Below are 23127 nucleotides of genomic sequence, written 5' to 3' on the forward strand. Positions count from 1 at the left end.
TGTCCTGTCTTGTCGGCTAGGATCATTACCCTAATATGATCATAAGTGAAGATAAATAACACATTTTAAAGAAAGGCAAATTGAATAAAATACCTCGGTTGCCATAAGAGACCAGCCCAGATGGAAAATCTGCTGATAACATAATCCCAATGTAGCAATGTAAAAGACTGAATGACATGAGAAATTTAGGATGCACAGCTAGATTTAATAAAGCGTTCTCTGCTTCTCAATGCAAAAATACTCAGTCTTAATTCTAGTTAATTTCTCCCATCTAGGAAAGATTTTTGGTTTGCTCCCATTTAATGCTCATGTTTCTTTACTCCTTTCCTATCAACCACTCACTTTTTGTTACTTTTATCTTGCAACTAAGAAACTGTGCTCCATAACTTGCATTCAAATTGTACATGTACTTTAGGGCAGTAATTTTATTTTGACCCAAAGTATGATAGAAGTTTGAGGGGTATGTGTGTGTGTGTAATTACGGAGTATGGCTACACATCTTAAGATCAAATTTCAGATACAAGACGTCATGCTTGTACTCGTAGCATACATCGCACTTGGACTACATAAAAAGTCCAAATATATTTATTGACAGTATGTTTAACTGACTACATGTACACAAGGTAATTCATACAAAGATGTAATTAATAAGAAGGTAGTGTTTCTTAACATTGAAAGGAGGAACTTGACTGTTGCTTATGGTGTTTTATTTGAGTATTACGTTTGTGGAAAGTAACATAATGTCTTTTCTGTCAAAGGAAATCTTGGTTACTTCATTTTGCTCTGGTTTCAGCTGAAATGCTCTCCTGTGACCCCCTCCTCTTTCCCTCCTCTCCCAGCAACAGTTTGTTTCAAGTTAGCCAACCAAGAAGAACATGTGCCCTGACCTGACCAATGGGAAGCGGACAGGTACAAAATTTGCATCAGGGATAAATAGGGAGGGTCTTTTCTTCCTTGCATGAGCTTTTTGAGTACCCGCGCCCTCCTCCCGAAGAGCCTTGTTGATGTGTCCCCATGTTCATGTGTCTCATTTTCCGACACTGACGATCCGAGCCATTCCCCAACAGGTTTGGGGGTTCGTCCAGGATTTGGGGTCCACTGGAGTGTGGATTCTCGAGCAGGGGAGACGCATCCCACAGCCCTGTTACTGTGGCCCTGAATTGAGAAGTCTGTACGTATGAACTTCAAATACGTGCAGGGTTCTCGACAACTCAGGCAACCACGGTGACCAGGCAACTACGTGCACAGACTGAGGTAGGAAAGATCATAGGGGCGATCAAGTATCTCCTTGGTGGTCGGGGAAGGGGGTTGGTAAGTCTCCAAGGGTCCGGTGAGACTGGCGATTTCGGGTGAAATCAGAGGATCAGAACACAATGCTGGGAAATGGGAGTTAAGTCTTCCTGACCTGTACCTCCACTTTGAGGATCGAATGGGGGGGGACCATATTCCTCCAGACAGTCCTCTGGGATTAAAGTATTGGGGCAACAATCCATGGACGAAGGACAAAAAAAAAAAAAAGATTAAATACTGTTGTTTTTATCTGGACACAGACCCCTATTCTCGCCCTGTCTGTCTTCTGGCCAAAGTTCGGATCAGATGAGGATTGGGTCTGTCAGCTGCTCAGTTTGCCCAGTAAAAGTCACCGGGGTCTCAGGAGGCAACTGATTATGCTCTGTTGGCAGCGGGGACTGGTGGTCTTTTTTCCCCTAAGAGTAGGGGACCAAAAGGATAAAGGAGGAGGAAACCCAAGAACATTCTGGGACCTCCTCCCCTCCATGGGACCCCCCCTTGGTTCAATGCCACCACCTTCCAATCCCCAAAATGGCACTGGCCCCCCTCCAGCCACAGTGCTGCTGCTACCGCTGCCAGGGGAGCGCAGGAGGGGGAGGGGTGCAGACCTCCCTCACGGAGTTAACAAGGGAAGGGGAGAGGCACAGAGCCCACTGTGCAGACACGAGCACGCTGCAGCGCCCTGATAGATCAAAGCCCACCACCTCAAGCAAACCAAAGGATACGGCAGGGCCTTCTTCCAGACTTAGGCGAGAGTTAAAACAACGTCAGGAGGATATTCAAAATTTTCCTTTTCCCACTGCTACCCCTGGGGAAGGACAAGAAAAGTGGCAAAAGCTCTTCCCACTATGGGAGGTTCCTTTGGATGGGGGAGGAATAAGATATGTAAATGCCCCTCTGACCAGCCCTGAGGTCTGAAATTTTAAGAGGGAATTGCAGCCATAGCTGGAAGAGCCATACGGGGTTAGATGTAGTTCAGTTCCTTGGACCACAAGTCTGTACATGGTCCAAATTAATGTCTATTTTGAGCAATCTATTTTCCGGGAAAGAAAGGGGGATGACTTGAAGGGCAGCCATGGCCTCATGGGAAGGAATCCACCCTTCCCATCTGGGGGAAGTTAGGATGGAAACTAAATTTCCCAACGAGGACCCTGGATGGGACAATAACAATGCCGTGGGGGCATATGATGGATGTGAGAAATCTCATAATTCAGGGAATTAGAGATGCCGTACCTCAGACTCAATTATATCTAAGGCAAGGTAAAGGGGAGGGACCAACTAAATTTTTGGAAAGACTCAGAGCTCAGATAAAAAAAATATGGTGGAATAGATTCCACTAACCCTTCAGGAAAGAACATACTCAAACCTCATTTTGTAACCAATAGTTGGCCAAATATTTCAAAATAAATTTTTTTTTTTAATATAGAGGATTGGAAAGAGAAACCATTAGAGAACTTACTCAAAGAGGCACAGGAGGTTTATGTGAGAAGGAATGAGGAATCGAATTCTATTTTATCAAGGGAAAAGAAGAGTAAGTCTGTCTTCCAGCTTGTTGTTTTAAATGGAAAATAGGGGACAAACTAATGGATACAGAAAGTGCAGGAAGGTTTTGGGGAAGCAGACATTGAGAGAAGGGTTAAACACTGTCAGAACTAAGTTTAAAATAAAATTAATTGAGTAAATTAATTTTAAAATAAGTTGGTGCAAAACTTGAACTTGGCTTTTTTTTTGTTAAGAAAAAAGTTTCCTTGGAATGTTACTTTGATAATATATTATATAATGTTCTTCTAAGTAATCTGCTGTATTTGCTTTTGAGATCTCTTGTAACTTTGGTTAAGAAAAAAAGTATTATCCACAGAGACCTTTGATTCTATCTGACCAAATTAAACAACAAAAAAGATTTATTTATAAACACTATCAAATTCTAACTAAAGTGCTTTTAACTCGGCTAACTTTAAAATGCTTCACGGGACCCTTGAGGCATCCAAAAAAAAGGTTAAATTTACTAGAATTATTTGAATGTTAAAATAGAGAGCACTATCAAATGAGTGGTAAACCTCAGATTATACAGATGAATAGATGTTTTTAATATAGATACCCTAGAACTTTTATATCCTGAAATTTGGATATGTACTGGTACTATGTTATAATTCTTTTTTTTCCTAGTTATTTCAAATTGTTATATGCCACAACAGTTACCAAGTTTCATTGTCAGTTTGCATTGCAATCAGATTTAAAATGTGCCTTAAGTCTTTTGTCACTGTTAGTGGCTTTACTCAGATACCTTTGTAAAAATGTTTCCTCTTCTAGAAAATCTATAGAAATAACTTTTTTAAAAGAAATACAAGTTTCTGACTTACAGACCTTAATGATGAGCTGGATAGGAAATTAAAAAAAAAAAATTCTAGGAGTTCCTGTCGTGGCGCAGTGGTTAACGAATCCGACTAGGAACCATGAGGTTGCGGGTTCGATCCCTACCCTTGCTCAGTGGGTCAAGGATCCGGCGTTGCCGTGAGCTGTGGTGTAGGTCACAGACGCGGCTCGGATCCTGCGTTGCTGTGGCTCTGGCGTAGGCTGGCAGCTACAGCTCCGATTCGACCCCCAGCCCGGGAACCTCCATATGCCGCAGGAGCGGCCCAAGAAATGGCAAAAAGACAAAAAAAAAAGAAGCTGTTGTTAAAAAAAAAAAAAAAATTCTAAAAGGGAATCTGATGATTTCATAAATAGTTAAACAAAAAGGATTGGTTACATTGGACTGTGTGAACTGGTGAATATGGTTATAATTTTATGGTTTCTATTTAAAATAATACTGGCTTTTAATCTGCATTTTCCAAGTATAAAGAAATTCTCCCCAACAAGCAACTCGGTAAATTATACCCTTTATAAGCGGAACTGAAACATTTCTCTCTTCTACACCTGATTTCTTCAGAGAATGGAAACTCTAGATAGTTCTTTGCTTTATCAGATAAATTAGGAGGGCCACCTTGTATGTAAGCCTGTAAAAAACCTCAAGGTATCTGGGTTTTTAAGAGGGAAGGAATTCACCGAGATCTTTAAGATAAAAATCTTTAAGACGAACCCTTGGCATGACTTTCCTAGCCCTGAGATTCCTTTTAAAAGCTTAGTCTAAGATTCCTTATAAAGTTCTAACAAAGCCAATTTAAAAAAAAAAAAAAACCTATATGATCAATTTTATTCACGTAAATCATCAGGCCAAGGTTGTTGACACCAGACTTAATTGGCAAATAAATTAGTCTTGGTTTGGCTAATATTTGATAAAAATAAGAGTAATTTTAGAGATAAAGACATGTTTCAATGAAAGCTTGCTAAATCTGTTAATCTCACTCTTTTAATTGTGGTCGGTATCACTAAGACTTACTTCCTAGTTCTTTGCTATTATGTTATATCGCTGCAAAGTTTAACTGAGCTTCTAAAAAAACATTCTAAGCTTGTTTCTAAAGTTTATATCAGTAATCTATTTTTTGGATAAAGATCAGATGCCCCAAAACCTACAGCAAAGGCACACACACATTAAAAAGGACATAATATAAAAGACTATTTCCAAGCATTTAGAGGAAGACCCCAATCCCTTACTATGGAGCCAGCAGGAGGTACAACAATTTAGGGATTTAAGAGCGGCACTGACAGGTGCCACTTTTCTGGCTCTACCATCCTTTTGAAAAACCTTTTCATTTATTTGTAAGCATGGGCCGAGGAACAGCTCTAGGGGTCCTCACACAGAAACATGGGGGAAGCCACCAGCTGGTGGCCTTCCTTTCCTGCCTCCTGGACCCTGTCACCAGAGGATGGCTGAGTATATACAGTCCATAACCGCCACTGCCCTATTAACTAAAGGAAACAGAAAACTCATCTTTGGAGGAAGGCTGACTGTGAGTATAAAAACAGGATATGAGGACACAAATGCCTGGTTGAAATGAATAAAATATTCTGTGGACACACTGCACAAAGGCAGCTGTTATGCTTGCGCCACAGGGAGACTGGAGGCGCAAGTGGTTCCCTTTCCTCTGGGAAGGTCATCAGACCCACAGGGTCTTGAATATGTGATGGCCCTCTTCCAGGAAAAAACAGCTTGGGGAGTGGAGGGGAAGAGTCCAGTCGGACTTTGTCACTGCTATTCCCTGAGGTCAAAAGTTCTGCAGGTCAGCCCCCGAGAACTGTTCAGCAGCCAAATGAAAACATCAACTTCTCCTAGTATCTAAAACGACAAGAGGCAAAGGCAACTTTCTTGGGCAATCTGACCAGGTGAAGTGAAAGCCGGTCCTACATCACCCCCCACAATAAATTCCAATTCAAAATGCCTTGGGCAGTTATCTGGTGGTATTGTGGGAATCCACTAATGAGCACCCTTCCAGAAAATTAAAGTTAAACCTATATTTTGGTGCAATTGGCCATCCCTTTCACCCTGGCATTTAGGCCCCAATCTCAAACTCAGCCAATCCTGAGGGAATGAAACAACACCCCCCCCAAGGGGGGTACCCTTTGACCCCCCCAGGTCTATATTGACTTAATAGGTGTTCCATGGGGTGGCCCAAATGAATTTAAGGCAAGAAATCAGGTAGCTGCCAGGTTTGAATCTGTTCTCTTTTGGTGGTCAACCATAAACAAAAATGTTGATTGGATAAACTACATCTATTACAATCAGCAAAGATTCATTAATTACACTAGAGATACCATTAAAGAAATAGCTGAACAGCTAGGGCCAACTAGTCAAATGGGATGGGAAAATAGACTTGCTTTAGACTTGATGCTGGCAGAAAAGGGTGGAGTCTGTGTAATGATTGGTATCCAGTGCTATACATTCACTCCCAACAACACTGCCCCAGACAGCACCATCACCGAGGCCCTACACAGATTAATGACCTTAGCAGATGAGCTTTCAGAGAATTCTGGTATTAATGACTCCTTCATAGCCCTTTTAGAAAATTGGTTTGGAAAATGGAAAGGACTAATAGCTTCAATCTTTACCCCTCTAATTGTTGTAGTTAGTGTCCTTGTCTTAGTTGCATGTTGTATAGTTCCTTGTGCCAGGGGACTTATTCAAAGATTAATAGAAACTGCCCTAACAAAGCAACTGGGACCCCCTCCCCACCAAGTCAACATGCTTCTGATGGACACAATAGAACATGAGAGCCAAACCATGCTCAAAGAGTTTGAAGAAAAGAATATTTGATTAAAAAAAATGAAAGGGGGAAATTGTGGAAAGTAACATAATGTCTTTTCTGTCAAAGGAAATCTTGGTTACTTCATTTTGCTCCGGTTTTGGCTGAAACGCTCTCCTGAGACTCCCTCCTCTTTCCCTCTTCTCCCAGCAACAGTTTGTTTCAATTAGCCAACCAAGAAGAATGTGTGCCCTGACCTGACCAATGGGAAGGGGTCAGGTATATCACCTGCATTAGGGATAAATAGGGAGGGTCTTTTCTTCTTTGCCTGTGCTTTTTGAGTTCCCACGCCCTTCTGCAGAAGTAAAGAGCTTTGTTGAGATCTCCCCATGTTCATATGTCTCATTTTCTGACACTGACGATCCGAGCCATTCCCCAACAAGTTTCTTATGGTGTTCTTTTTCTTTTTTCCTTTTGCTTTTTAGGGCCGCACTTGAGGCATATGGAAGTTCCCAGACTAGGGGTGAACTGGAGCTGCAGCTGCCAGCCTACACCACGGTTCACAGCAACACCAAATCCTTAACCCACTGAGCAGACCTGGGATCGAATGTGCATCCTCATGGATACTAGTCTGGCTGGTAACCTGCTGAGCCACAACTCCTCTTAAGGTATTCTTAAAAATCATCTGAGAGCTTGTAAAAGAGTTTCCCTAACACAATTTATGTTCAGGAGCTCTTGGGTGGGGCCAAGGAATATCAGTTTTTAAAAATACCTAGGTAGTTCTGATATGGGTGGCCTGTGGATTGTATTTTAAGGATCACTAGTCTATACAAGCCTTTCAGAAAATTTATGGACACACCCTCAATTTACTGGGATAGTAGTTAATTTTTGCTGTCCCACTTTTAGAGGGACCTGTACACCAAGTATTAAGGTATATTTTTAAAGCTACTACAGTTTTGGCTTAAAGTACTATGGTAATGGTGTTAAAATAGGCAGATAGATGAAACATAATAGCAAATCCAGAAATAAATGCAAGCGCATATGGGTAATTTATTCCTAACATTAAAATAGCAAATAAATGGTTAAAGGGGATTTTTCAATAGTGATAGGTAAACTTGAATCACTTAGGAAAAAATTGAGCCAGTGTTCTATTCTTCCTCATATTAAAATGAATTTAAGATGAAAAAAGTAAAAATGAAAACCTAAGAGAAAAATAAACCCCATGAGAAAACGTGGGTAAATCTTTGTAAAAGCTTTGAAAGGAAATACCTTTAAAGAGGGATACAAAAGCCAGAACAATAGAGGAAAATATTCATTAATTTGACTATAATCTAAAACTTTAAAACCACCATAAAACAACAACATATGCAGAATAAACTGAAAGACGGGGACAGTGATCCTGCATTACATATCAGAATTAATATTCTTAACATCCAAAGAGTTTTAAGAAGAGAAACCCCCAACAGAAAATTGTAAGCAGAATACAAGTCATAAGAACTACAAATCGACAATATATGAAAAACTATTCAACTTCACCATTAACAAAAGAGATGCAAATAAAAGATTATGAGCACCATTATCCATCAACTGAGCAAAGGTATAAAATCTGACAAGACCCTAACCAGGAAGGGTGCGGGCAAAAAGGATTCAGATTAATTTCACCTTTCTGGAAGGTAGCTGGCAACAACACCTGGTCAGAGTTTTTCATAAATATAGTCTTCCTTGGCCCCAGGAGACAATCTTACAAATGAGCAAAGACAGCGACTCTCTGAAGCTATAAATATGAAAGTAAAATACAACACAGACTTGTATTTATGGTCAGGCAGTTACCCACGGCATTCTGCTGAATCTAACAAAAGGCATGTTACAGAATGAAATATATAATAGGATTCCATTTGTTTAAAACTCTACACTAAGGTCTGTCTGGAATAATCCTCACAAAAGAGTGATGGTTATCTGTGTTAGTGAGGTTTTTTGTTGTACAGGTTCCTGTTGTTGGGGTTTTTTAAAATACTAATCAAGGCTATTTTCTTTCTGTGAAAAGCTCTTGTATTCTTATCAAACTTACTTCAAACAGGAGACCAGCAAACAACTGACTACCATAAAGATGCAGATAAAATTTCCAAAAGGTGGGAAACAAGAGGCAATGGAGACTGCTGAGGGTGGATTTCTCTTTCACTGAATTTCAGAGGTGGTCCCTCACCCCCTTCATCTCTGGCAGGGCAGGTGGTACCACTAGGACACAAACCAGAGCCACAGCAAAGACTTCCCAATGGAGATGTCCCCACCTAGCAGGCGCTTCACCCCCCTCTGTAAGCAGCACAGGGAAGCCAGATCCCCAACCGCAGAGCTCCCCCAGCCACCCTCACATTTCTCAGATCAGAAAGCTGGGACCTGAGCCTGGTATCTTCAAGCCCTGAGGCAGAAATGTTGGCATTCCCCCTCTTCTCAGACAAATCTCCCCCAAGGCTGTGAAGGGAAATGCATATGCAGTTCTGTGAAAACTTGGTCCAAACAATAAGCCAATGTTATTGGTTACAGTAAAATTGATAAGGACTAAAAATGCCCAGAGCAGCAGCAAAGAGGCAGAAGCTGCAAGCTCAGCATCCAACGTTAAAGACTTCTGGGACCTGACCCCCTTGCTATACAGTGGGGAAAAAAAAAAAAAAAAAAAAAGACTTCTGGGAGTGGGCGGGGGGTGGGGTGTGCATCCAGGGGAAAGAGGGGATGGGAGATGTGAGAACCCGGTTTTTTTTTTCCTTTAACAGTATTTGATTCTAATGCTGCTGTTAGAACACTTACAGCTAACATGGTTTTATCTGAAATCAAAGGGTTTATGACATGATCAGAGACAAGGCACAAAACACTACCTAGTAACTGGGCCTTTGGAGGTAAAGAGGAGGCTGACATTAACACCCTCACAAAATGAATGCTCAGGCACCCACACAAAGTGGACCTTAGCTTCCTCTCTGACCAGGAGCTGGGACTCAGGAACAGGTGGGGGACTCCAATGGGTCCCCAACTAGCAAATGGGACTGGACACCACTGGGAGAATAGAGGGAGGCACAGAAGAGAGGGTTGGTCTAGACCAGCACTCACCAACTGGGTAGCACCGTCACTGCTTAAACTGAATCCATTTAAGTGAAAACAACTAAAGCTTCAGTTTCTCATACAGGCCACATTTCAAGGGCCCACTAGCCACATGTGACTAGTGACTACCAACCTGGATGATACAGATAGCGAACATTGCATAACAGCACAATGCTTTGTTGGAGAGCACTGGTCTAGGTTGCTCTAAACTTGGTGGATCTGAGATTCTACAATGCTTTGCAGGTGCTCAAAAAAATTTTTTTTGAATGTTGAATAGAACATCTGATCTTTTCATGACCTCTCCCATATCTCAATTCATGTTCATGGGACAGGGTATTATACTTGGAGAACATAACCATAAAAACATCTTCAAATGAGAAATCCCAACACAAAGATTTAGAGCTACTAATAAGCATATATGGCAGAAAAGAGTGGGAGAAAGAAGTTTTCTTTATCTACCCATAGAACCAGAGATCTAGAGAAAAGATAAGCTAGTAACAAATCAGAAGGACAAATACCATATGATATTACTTAATTACATCTGGAATCTAATACATGGCAAAAAAATGAACCTATCTACAGAAAAGAAACAAACTCATGGACATGGAGAACAGACTTGTGGTTGCCAAGGGAGAGGGAGTGGGATGGACTGGGAGTTTGGGCTTAGTAGATGCAAACTATCACATTTGCAGTAGATAAGCAATGAGGTCCTGCTGCATAGACAAGAAACTGTATCTAGTCACTTGTGATGGAACATGATAGAGGATAATGTGAGAAAAAGAACATACACACACACACAACAGGGTCACTTTGCTGTACAGCAGAAACTGACAGAACACTGTAAATCAACTACAATAAAAAATCTTTAAAAAACTGACATTTTTTGATTTGAGCAAATATATGTCAAGTTTGTTGGAGTCAGCAGAAGGAGGGTAGGATATCATCTATATGACCAATCAAAATAAAGGACTATCTTTTTTTAAAAAAAATTTTTTTTAAGTGTAAGCAGCAGGCAAGGGATTGGGGTTGATCCAGAGGTGCCATATAGATCACACCCTGGTAGAAACAGAAGGCAATGGAGTTAAATCCTATATTCAAGTTATGGTTATCAGCTAAAGTAGTGGCTCTCAACCATTCCTACACCTTGGAATCCCATGGGGAGTATTTATAAAGATACTATGCTTTGTCCCATCCCCAAGTTTTGACCTAAGTAGTCTGGCTGTGCTAGGGTTCTGAAATGTTTTAAAACTCTGCAGGGGTTTCTACTGTGCAGCCAAAGTCGAGAACCACTGAAATCAAGTGCTATGAGGTATTGAGCCTATCATTTCACTTCTATAGATGGTGGTTTCCCTAATTGTAAGATGAGAAGACCAAACCCAACAATCTTTAAGGGCCCTTCCAACTTTATAGACCTAAAGTATTTAACTCAGGTCAGTGAATGTAGGGGTGTTCACTTCTGTGTCCTCTTGGTGAACTGTCCTGCAGAGAAAATGGGAGACCTCAAAGTTTGAATCCACTTACAATCACTGTAATAGCAAGTGTGTGACTCCAGGTTCATTTAATACATACTAAAAGGTCATTTTACATTATGTTCTAAATATAAAATACATTTATTTAAGGAATGTTCTGCTCTGTCTTATTCTACAATAGTTCTGTCGGGTTTTTTGTTTGTTTTTGTTTTTTGGGGTTTTGTTTTTTTGTTTGTTTGTTTTTTGTCTTTTTGCCTTTTCTAGGGCTACTGCCATGGCATATGGAGGTTCCCAGGCTAGGGGTCTAATTGGAGCTGTAGCCGCCGGCCTACACCAGAGCCACAGCAACTCATGATCCGAGCAGCGCCTGCAGCCTACACCACAGCTCATGCCAACACTGGATCCTTAACCCACTGAGCAAGGCCAGGGATAGAACCCGCAACCTCATGGTTCCTAGTTGGATTCGTTAACCACTGAGCTACAACAGGAACTCCCATAGTTCTGCGTTTAAGTCCAATATCTCCATCTTCTTATTCTTCCCTTCATCCCACTTAGGACAGGCCTAAGAACAGGTATGCAATTACTTGAAAAATCAATTACTCTGTGACTCATGTAAACTTCTTAGTTAGGAAAATTGTTAGATTATAAAGAAATAACAAATTAATCATGAAATCGCAGCAGCTTAGTACAAGGGTTTCTCTCTCACTCACGCTAGGTGCCCAAGGCTGGCTGGCAAGGAAGCTCTGCTCCATAATGTCACTCAGACATCAGCACATGACCTCCAGTGTCACCAGGCAGAGGAAGTGAAGAACATGGCAAACTCCCTTTGGGTTTTCTATGCTTCTGCCTGGAAATGACAGGCATGCATTCTACCTAGAGCTCTCTGGACAGAAGTAATCATGGGATCCCACATAACCTGCAAAGGGGGCTGAGAACCATGGTGGAACATCTGGATGTCCTCCTACCATAGTTAAGTGTTCCTGCTTCAGGAAGTCAGCAAGAAACTCTGAAGTAGCTGCCCAAGAAACTCTGAAGAAGGAATAGAAAAACCAGTAAAATAAAACCAGTGAAAAAAGAATGTGGGGTGGCAGAGTAAAGAGAGAGGGAGTAGTGGGATAAGTTAAGCACCTTTCCATGTTTCTGATGGACTTCTAAAGAGCCTTGACCCTGAACTTTTCATATTCTAAATGCTATATTTATATGTAGTCCATTCATTATAAGTTAGATGGAAAGTTAGACTGATGTACCGTTTTCACTGCTATATAACCAGACCCTGGCATATAATAATGGCTCAATAATAATTGTTTATAATGAATGAATGGTGATGCAATTAATTAAAGGAAGAAAAATCCCATAAATGAAAATGGACAACAACTAAGAAGTCTGAATTATAAACAAATTATAGGAGCATAAAAGTATGAAGTCAATGTTAATCTTTTGATTTCAATGCATTTCAAGGAAGGGAGCTTACGCATTCTGTAGGATCATGAAGTTAGAAAAGTTTAGTTTTTAACATGGTGTCTTTCAGCAATGAAAAGTTCAGGACCATTTCCTCTATGAGCTTAAACCAGGGTCTCTCAGCATGGATACTGTTTCCATTTAGGACTAGTATTTGTTTCTTGCGGGGGGGGGGGGTCTCCTTAGCAGCAGCCCAGCCTTGTGCCCACTAGATGCCAATGGCAAAGAGACATGGCATGGCAACCAGACATTGCCAAATATCCCTGCGGGGGTGGGGGGAGGGGGTAAATCACTGATTCATCAACCTCTAAGCAGAAGCACCCAGGTGAAATACCCTAACTGATGGAAAAGGTCATGAATGTATGGATGGTAGTGATGACTGAACAATATGAATGCACTTAATGTCACTGAACTGGACTCTTTTTTTTTTTTTTTGTCTCCTTAGGGCTGCATATGGAGGTTCCCAGGCCAGGAGTCAAATTAAAGCTGCAACTGCTGGCCTACACCACAGCCACAGCAACATGGGATCTGACCCACATCTGCAACCTACACCATAGCTCATGGCAATACGGATCCTTCACCCACTGGGCAGGGCCAGGGATCAAACCTGCATCCTCAGGGGTACCAATCGGGTTCATTACCACTGAGCCACAGTAGGACGTCCTGAACTCTTAAAAATGGTGAAGACAATAAATTTTATGTTATATGTATTTTACAACTAAATTAGTAATTAAAATGAAACTCACTGTAGACAAGATAACTAATTGTATTGGTAACAATATTTATATGCAGTGTATTATTTTATAATTTTAAGGATACATGTTTTGCATATGTACAATATGAACATTGTCTTTCATATTATTCTTGCCATCCAATCAAAAAAGTGTAACACTGTCTCCATCATGGATGACTGAGCAATTGAGAACAAAACAAAGATTAAAAAGTATTGGATGATCTATAAACCAATATTAAATTAAGAAAGAATGGAAAAACCAGTAAAACAACAAAAAACTACCTTATGTGCACTAAGAAGCTTTAGGTGCCAGAGGAATTACTACCAAATACCCTTAGCTCTTTGGTTTGTTATATGTACATAGAGCTGGCACTCAGTCTGCACAGGGTTAACTCTCTCTCTCTCAAGGTGTATGGTCTGAGTGCATACAGTGTGAGGACAACAGTGCCAGCTCTTCCGTGAAGCTGTTGCTTCTTGACTTGAAGAATTATGTTTGCTAACTCCTTGCTGTAATATCCTGGTATGTTGGGACCATTCTCAGACTTGAGCAATAGGGGCCCTTCCTTGGACCCTGCATCTGGAAGGGGTCCAACTCGGCCAATGCAAAATAGAAGCTTATTAAAGAACATGTGGTACCTCTGTCACTTGGGATCTGTGTTCAGTGTTGACATAGTGAGAGTGCAACCCTCAATATACAGTCTTGGGACGAACACCTTCAGGCCCCAGGGAGATGCCTCTGCACACCTTTTTTTTTTTTTTTTTTTTTTTCCTTTTTAGCGCTGAACCTGTGGCATATGGAAGTTGCCAAGCTAGGGGTGGAATTGGAACTACAGCTGCTGCCCTACACCACAGCCACAGCAACACGGGATTCAAGCCTTGTCTGCAAATTCCACTACCACTCAAGGTAACACCGGATCCTTAACCCACTGAGTGAGGCCAGAGATTGAACCCGCATCCTCATGGATCCTAGTCGGGTCTGTTAAATACTGAGCCATGAAGAGAACTCCTACTTCTGCCCATCTCTTACCCTGCGTTCTCGAAATCAGACAAATGTGTCCAGGCACCTTGAGGGTTTGTTGGACCATGATATTGCTGATGTTAGAAACTGACACTCTTTTGGAGTGTGGGGATGAACTGGGCAACAAAGAGGTTTAGATAAAAGGAAAGACAGATTAGCTTGTCAATCCTTTCTTCTAGAGAGCACAAGTGCAAAAAAATGAAATTCTCTCATAATGATACACCATCTCCCAGTTGGGCCAAATATCCAATTCCCTGCTCCTTGTGCTTGTTCTACTAGTGGTTCCAGAGGTGCTCACCAATTAGTACAGTGTTTATAACCACTGCAGACACGACGTATGAGGAACACTTTCAATACTGAAGGTCACATTCCTCTCATATCTGCTTCTATGGGGTATAAGCATGACATACCCAAAGCAAGACAGCAGCTCTTTATGCCGGCAACTCAATGGAGACTGAATAGCAGAGTTGCAAATAACTTAATTTTTAATATACTAAATGCTTTATTTTTCAAGAATTAGAAATGTCAGATTTACCTAAATAATTTTTTAAAATGTGCTTTTAATATTTAAACAGACATAGTCTTACAACCCTATTCTTGCCCTGGCCCCACAAATGTTAGCAGGCTTGGCTACACAGACACAGTGGAGCACGCTGCTCTTTTCAAAGCTCACATCTCCTGGTCTTCCTCTCACTCACACACACTTAAAGGGCCTTTCAAACAGGGAGTACTCTCCTTCAGGGCGTCTGCTGGACACTGGATGCAAACTCAGTTGGAAAACAGAACTTAAACTCAAAACCATGGAAACAGGGGGAGAGTTTTCCCTGCCAGTAGGGGGCAGAGCTGAGCAGTTTGTAAGGGAGGTAGGGGCAGGAGAGACAAAGAATGAGGAAACTGTATTTATCGCCAAGGTTTGCATTCAGTAAGGTGCAGTGCTAAGAGCTGACACACCTAGATACTGTGCACTAGATACTCCCCACCCTTCGTAGCTCTAGGGAGAAAAAGAGAAGACACAACCCCATCCTCCTCCACCCACGGGGGGAATTTCCCATCTTCTCATTGGCTTAAACAGAAAACATCTTACACTGTGCTAAGTGTAACAAGCCAGACACAAAAGGACAAATATTACATGATTCCACTTCTATAAGGTACCTAGAATAATCCCACTCAGAGACAAAAAGTCAAAGAGAGGTTGCTAGGGGCTTCAGGGAGAGGGGAATGTGGAATTAGAGCCCATTGCCAGACGACAAGGTCCCAGAGATGGTGGTGGTGATGACTGCACAACACTGTGTAGATCACACTTAAAACCAGTTCACACAATAAATTTCATGTTTTGTATATTTCACCAAAACAAAAATAAATAAACTAGCAAGCAAGAAACAGGGAAAAAGAAACATAGGAACACTGAAGAGCCTGACCACCCTGAACAGAACAGAGCATACAGGTTACTTGCTGCTAAGGTAGAAGCCGAGGGTGAAGAATATTATTGTTTTAGAAGAGAACTAGATTCTTTTCATCCTTTGCTACTGTAGGTAAACCCACACTGCCTGGAGAGGGGGGAACACAGGGTGGGCAGGGGCTGGGGAAAGAGGCTCCAGGTGGGCTTTTCAGACAGCCTGGTGTAGCAAGGATGGTTTCAGCTACAGAGGAGACTCTTCAAGTGCTCAGAGTTGCAGGCACCTAACTTCTGTTCTCCTGCCTCTGGTCCACAGCCCAGCTGAGTTGCTCGTAATGACACCTCAGAGCCAGCAGTGGACGAACCATAGCCCATGAGCCACCTGCACAGAGTCCGATATTCAGGGCCCACTACTGATCCAGAGCTCTCATCTGCTGCCCCAGGCATCTCTTTGGATCACAGGCTGATGGCGCTGGAGCAGGGAAGGGAGGTGGGTGAGGGGTCCTGGGCAGCTGCCAGCATTAGTCATGCAGGGCAGAATTCACTCTCTGCTGGGGAGGCGAGCATCTGCTCTGTTTTAGCAACACAGCAGATCATTCCTCATTCTCTCCGTAAAACTCCTGAAAAACACCCACCCACTGAAAAGATGGACTGAAACGAAGTATGCCAGAGTGGAAGATACACCATTCAAATGGGTGAACTAATTTTATTTTGTTTGGGGCGTGGGGTGGGAAGTTATTCAACACGGTAAACATGAGGGCATCTGTTGGGAATTTTTGTTTCTCATGTCAAAACCAAGAGGAGGCTGGCAGAGTCTGCCTGCCAGGAAGGGGGAGGGAAGGGGAGCACTCCCAGGTATAAACATCTCCTAACCAACTAACCAACTCACTGTCCCAGTGTCACCCAGCGATGTGTGCAGAGTTGATACAAAACAGAAGGCGGGGGGGGGAGGGAATATTCGATCTGCCTGCCAATCAATGACTTCATCACTAACCACAGGAGGTGCTCTGCGAGGGCAAGTGCACTTCTCAAGCCGGTCATTACTACCTCGAAGGACAAGACCAAAGTGCTGGGATAAAAGGAAAAATAGTAAGACAGCAAATGACCCAAAGCACGTGACATGGGACAAGCTCTCAGCATTAGTGCAACTCAGAGGGAGGCAGCAGGGCCCCCAGCCCCAGCCTTCCCTCCAAAAACAATGCTTGCTCTGCAGCCCCCTCAAACTTGACCCACCCCAAAGCCAATTCTTGATTCCTTTTAGCCACTTTGTTCAAAAACCATCCGTTTCCCAGTCTCCCCTATTGTAAATCCTGCATGCAAAACCCCTGCCTTATCCTCAGCAGCAGGCCCCATCTGTCCCCTTCTCCCCTGGCTTCCAGGTACACCGGCCTCCTTTCCTTCCACACACCCAAAGGGGACACCCCAAGCCTCTGGCTCTGGTGCACACAACTCCTGCCTGGGACGCTCCCCTAGCCCAGTGCAGCCTGTCTTCAATGCTGGCTCTTGTCCACAGCCCTCCTTCCCCCATCCAACACCCTCATCTCAGTAGGCTTCCTCTCCTCCTGCACCTCATCTATGGGCTTCCGTGCCTATCACAGCCTAGCCTGGCTCTTTGCTGTACTTGTGCATTTAAGTTCACCACCTACTCCAGCACTGAGCTCCCCCAAATGGCAAGGCCACAACCCATTACCCATAAACCCCCATGACCAGCACAGGTCAAGTCTTCAGATGTTTGTGAAATGCACAAATCACAGCAAGGGGCAATCGCAAAAGGCTCATGAAAAGTGAAACTGAATTAGACCTTCAAGGAGGAACAGGATTTCATGGTTACTACCTTGTCTTCCATCCCGAAGAAACCACCTCAAAATCTACTAATAAAAAGGAAGTCTCACTGCAGCAATTAACATATTGACCACCCACGTGCCAGGCATGAGTCTAAGTATATGCCACGTGGTAATCTGTTTTATTCTCACAAGTGCCCTAGAAAAACTATTACCCTCATGGCGCAGATAAAGCGACAGGCACAGAAGAGCTTCGAACGTGCTCAAGAGTGCAAAGCCAGCAGTGGCTGAGCCAGGATCCCAACCCGGCATGATGAATCCAGAGCCAGTGCTCAGACCCCTGTACCAAGCACTGTCACTTACAGTCTCTCCCCCTCCCCTGCCAATGATGCCTCAACCCCACAGAGGGAGCCCTCCTGTGCCCTTCATTCCTCAGAGAGGACTCCTGCCTCAACCACAGTGATCTCTCCACTAACACCAATGGGCACTTGTCTGTACTGTGCCATCTACACAGCTGCTTCATGGTTTAGCACCTTCACATGTGTTATCAGCAATAGCAAAAGAGAGGATGTCAGGGTCTTGGAAGCTCCAACAGGCAGGAAACACTCAAGCCACAATGTAACACCTGGGCTCCCACTCCCACAGGCCACACTCACAGTTTCATCTTCCAGTCTGAGCTGGAGGCTCTTCTCACCCTCCTTGTAGTCCTTGGTTAATTCAGCGGAGCGCCACACTTCATCTGGGTCAGGGATCCAGACTCTTGTGTACTGAAAGATTAAAACAGAAGAAACTTAGCTGAGAGAAGCTTGCAGGTTCCTACATACATGCTGCTCGCTATGAGGGGTCCTCAGGAGAACTTCCAAAGCTATTGCCACACATCTTTTCTCCCTTCTCACTTCAAGATACAAGATGATCCCATACCAGATAATTAGCTCACAGGATTGGTAACAGTGGGCACCTTCTAGCTCCTGAGACAGTATCAAAGACCAGTGAAATGAGCATTCTGCTGGGGGGAATGCCAAGCCCTGATGTGGTTATATCCACTTTTATGCCATCATCTCCGGGGTGGGGTGGGGTGGGTGGGTACAAAATACTGATGTCAGAGGGAGCTTCTAGTGTGCTGCAAGCAAAGACAAAAATGGCACATGCAAAACACAACAAGATACTGTAAGCAAGCCTTCAATGCTTAGGAATCTCTGCTTTGTTATTCTGCATTCAGGGTCGAAGCCATTTTCCTGCAGAAGCTAAAGAAAGTAGTCAGCAAATTGAAACTGTGCTAATATATTCCTGACTGTCAGCAACCTCTATTGAGTTGTGTATTCTTTAAACCACAAACATACCCCCAAAAAGCTCACTCATCCTCCCCCAGCTGCGATCCAGATCTGGGATCCACAAGGGCATTACACTGGCCAGGTCCTGGCAGGGAAGGAGGCAGCACTGCTGAGCGGCGAGGCACCGCCGATATAACATGAGGGCTCTCGGCCCTGGCTGCACACTGGAAGCACCTGAGAGCTTTGATCAGACCAAGTCTGGGTCCCCTAGACCCCCTCAGCCATAGTCTGTGAGGTGACAGGAAAGCTCCAGGGTATGTGTAGCATGCAGCCAGGGAGAACCACAGGTCTGCTGCACTGAACAGCAGCATCTGGATCTACTATTGGCTGTGCCTTGAGGCACCACACTCCTTACATTTGTCAGACATGCTTCTCAGTATCTGTCACATAGGTATGTGATTTCCACAGGGCCTGTTTGCGTGAGAAGCTGTCTGTGTGCACCAGCAAACACCCTCCACCTACACATGGCCACACAATGTTTTTAGCAAACCTGAAACTAACAGCTCTTAAGACCAAAGGCCAGCCAGAATGCATCCTGGGGTCAGCATAATCCACACCTTCATGGAGGGACAGCAACGCCAAGGCTCTGTGGCCAGTCAGTGGCCCGAGCACAAAGCAGTCAGCTGGCTTGGTTTGGGTCCTGCGTTTTTATAGCGTTTTCCTACAGGTGATCACTGGCTCTTTTTATTATTATTATTATTTTTTTAGTTTTACTTGGGTATAGTTGATTTACAATGTTGTATTAGCTTCAGGTTTACAGCAAAGTGAATCAGTTATACATATACACACCCATTCTTTTTTTCCCATAGAGATTATTACAGAACATTGCCTGGAACCCTGCTACCCTTGTTTCTAATTCAGGATCGAGGAGTGAAAATCATGACGCCAGAGGCTCAGAATACCCCCTAACGGGAATGCAAACCACCACCAACTTGCATCCTTGCATTGCTGAGACCCAGGCTCAGGGTACAAAGCCAAAGGTGTTTGTCTTTGGCATTATGATGAAACAAGTTCACAGAGTCTTCTCTCTGCCTCTGAGCCTGCCTTACAGAAAGCTATTCCTGTATCTTTTTAGGAAGACCCTATAGAGCTTTATGGTAGCTGAGTGCTTTAGAGTGAGACATTAAAACGCTCAGCGGTATCTCCAGGTAGCAACACTCTTTTCCCCTCACATGTTGCAGCTTACCACCTCCACATCCATCCTAGCTGTGATGACTTTTAAGCTCCTGTCCCCGAGCTACAGGTGAGGGGCTTTCCTCTGCCTGGCTATGAGTCCCGGCACTGAGTTTAAGCTTCTAAAACGCCTGCCCCACCCCCCAGTCAGAGCAAGTCCAGAGCACCCAAGAAGCCTTTACTCAAAGCCAGGTCTCCATTCAGTGTAAATAGGTGTCAGAAATGGCTCAAGATAACAGAATGACAAGCAACAGAAGGAGGGGAAGGTGCCAACAGGAAGTGAGAGGGTGGTGATGTGTGGACATCATCAAGCTGTGGGACATGCTGGGAGGAAGCCCAGTCCCAGCTCACTCAGGGACTCCTCTGACCTTAAAGCTGCGGGCCATGTGTCTCTTCCTGGACAGCTCACTGCACCCACCCCAGGGGAACCACACCACCTGCCTCTGCTATGGCTTCATTCTTCCTCTCTAGGGATTCCATTTATCTTTCTACTTACAAGGTTGGCAGAAAACTGTCGATATTTTCCTGTATCCACAGAACCTACCACAACATCAGGGGCCTAAGGAGACCCTAAGAGGACCCTTTAGCTCCTTTGTTACACCAAGATCTCAGTCCACTATCACCTGGAAGCTTGTTAGAAATGTAGAACCTCATAAACACACACACACTCTTTCATACACACAGGTTCTGCTCCTGCCTTTGCACACAGGTCCAACTCTAGCCTGAGGCCAGAGTTGCCACCTGTTTTTATACAACCCATGAGTTAAGAATGGTCTTTAAATTGTTATCATGGCTTGGGGATGTGAGGGGAACAAAGAATGATAATCACATGATAACACACAATAACTATATGGAACTCAAATTTTTGTGTCCATAAAGTTTTTGGTTTTTGTTTGTTTGTTTTTGCTTTGCAGAACCACTGTGTTAGGGGTCAAATCAGAGCTGTGGCTGCCAGGCTACACCACAGCCACAGCAATGCCAGATCTGAGCCACATCTGCAAACCACAGCTCATGCCAATGCCAGATCCTTAACCCACTGAGCGGGGCCAGGGTATGAACCTGTATCCTCATGGATACTAGTCGGCTTTGTTACTGCTGAGCCACAATGGGAACTCCAATAAAGTTTTATCTGAACACAAGTACACATTCTATTTACATGTTGTCTATGGCTACTTCTCCACATCAGTGACAATTGTATAGTTGGGACATAGATTCTATGGCCCAAAACCTCAAATATTTACCCTCTGGCTATTTACAGCAAAGGTTTGCTGGAGTTCCCATCGTGGCGCAGTGGTTAACGAATCCGACTAGGAACCATGAGGTCGCGGGTTCGGTCCCTGCCCTTGCTCAGTGGGTTAACGATCCGGCATTGCTGTGAGCTGTGGTGTAGGTTGCAGACGCAGCTTGGATCCCGCGTTGCTGTGGCTCTGGCGTAGGCCAGCAGCTACAGATCTGATTCGACCCCTAGCCTGGGAACCTCCATATGCCGCGGGAGCGGCCCAATAAATAGCAAAAAAGACAAAAAAAAGAAAAAAAGAAAAGGTTTGCTGCCCTCTCCCTTTAAATGTGCTGGTTTCTCAGCCTAGAATGTCCATTCCTCACTGTCTGCGTGTGCAGAGTCCAAGTTCCAGCGCCATCTCGTCACTAAACACTTCCTCCCCTGTGCCCTACAGAGCAAACCCTTCCCAACTCCAGGCTGCTGCAATTAACTCCTCCGTGATCAACTTTCTTTGTGGTTTTGCAGTGGTTTCTTTCACGTCAGTTTCCTCTTGGGACATCACATGGATACACTATTGGGCACCTTTGTATGTATATAGCATGTATGTAGCAGATGCTCAGGAAATGTTGCTGAGATCGGCATCAGTGAATGGAGAAAGTACACTTGGGGGCACCTGGTAGAGAGGTAACACTTTGAGGTGAGCACCATGTAGCCAAGTCTATAGACAAAGGTCTATACTTCACATTAAAGAACATGTAATTTGGTTGGAAAGATAATGCATTCAAAAAAATATCCTCTAACAGGGAGATGTGACCAGGTCCTAGGGAGAGAAGAGCTATTCGGGGGGCGGGGGGGGGGGGGGCAGACAAGGCAAGAGAAGGGAGAACAACAGTGGTGAAGGCCAACTTCGGAAACAGGTGACCAGATTCTTCCACAACTTTCTCAAGGACAGTGTGTATTACAGATCAGATCAAGCAAGCTTTAGGTTCAAATCCAATAACCATCTGAGCACCCATCTGCACCGGATGCTGTTCTGTTCGCTCCATCCCCACAATGAACACACACTGGACGCCCATTGTGATTTTGTAGTTCATTGATAAACCAGAAGGAAGTGAAGCCTGCATTGTGATGGTTTGGGATAGATGACCTCTGCCCGAAGTCCGTCCTACCTTTATGCTACTTCGTGGCTTCTCACCTTAAGGTGCTCATGAATTCCTGAGCACGGCTGTTTACCTAACACCACACACACCATATCTGATGAGCTGTTTACAGGACTTCCAAGAACAATTTTAACCATAACCAAATTTTGCTTTACATGCTGACTTAGCAAACAAGCCCCCTGACTCAGGCCTCCCCACCTGAGGAAGATCCACTGACCTTGTAACCCAATACAAGCTGAGGCATGACCAACACAGAGTCAACAGCCAAGAGAATAGACACACAAGCCAAGACCAAGGAGAGACAAGTGACACAGTAGCCAGCAAAACTTACAGGAGGCATATGTGGAATCCAAACCACAGTACAATTGAACTTACTTACAAAACAGACTCACAGATGTAGAAAACAAACTTAAGGTTACCAAAAAGGAAGAGGGGAGGGATAAACTAGAAATATGGGCATATTAACAGATGCACTCTACTGTATATAAAATAGATAACAAGGATTGACTGTATAGCACATGGAGCTATAGTCAATATCTTGTAATAACCTATAATGGGAAATAAAAAACAATGCAGATAGATATATATAGTTATAGATAACCAAATCACTGTGCTGTACACCTGAAACTAACGATACTGTAAATCAGCCGTACTTTTTCTTTTCTTTTTCCAGTCACACTTGCAGCATATGGAAGTTCCTGGGCTAGGGGTCAAATCTGAGCTGCAGCTGAGGTCTACAGCACAGCCACAGCAATGCCAGATCTGAACCACATCTGTAAGCTATACCATAGCTTGTGGCAATGCCGGATCCTTAACCCATTGAGCGCGGCCGGTGATCAAATCCAAATCCTCATGAGACTACATCAGGTTCTTAACCGGCTGAGCCACA

General features: G+C 43.6%; 1 protein-coding gene across 5 annotated transcripts in view; it reads right to left on the minus strand.

Annotated features, from left to right (window-relative positions):
- MYO5B (myosin VB) overlaps positions 1 to 23127 on the minus strand; it is a 392693-nt gene that overhangs the window by 199172 nt on the left and 170394 nt on the right. For all 5 annotated transcript variants that reach the window (XM_021093027.1, XM_021093023.1, XM_021093008.1 and 2 more), the window contains exon 2: positions 18012 to 18122. In XM_021093027.1, the coding sequence (XP_020948686.1) occupies positions 18012 to 18122 (111 nt within the window). The remainder of the gene's footprint in view (positions 1 to 18011; positions 18123 to 23127) is intronic.

Source organism: Sus scrofa, chromosome 1, assembly GCF_000003025.6.
Source record: "Sus scrofa isolate TJ Tabasco breed Duroc chromosome 1, Sscrofa11.1, whole genome shotgun sequence".
Taxonomy (NCBI): domain Eukaryota; kingdom Metazoa; phylum Chordata; class Mammalia; order Artiodactyla; family Suidae; genus Sus; species Sus scrofa.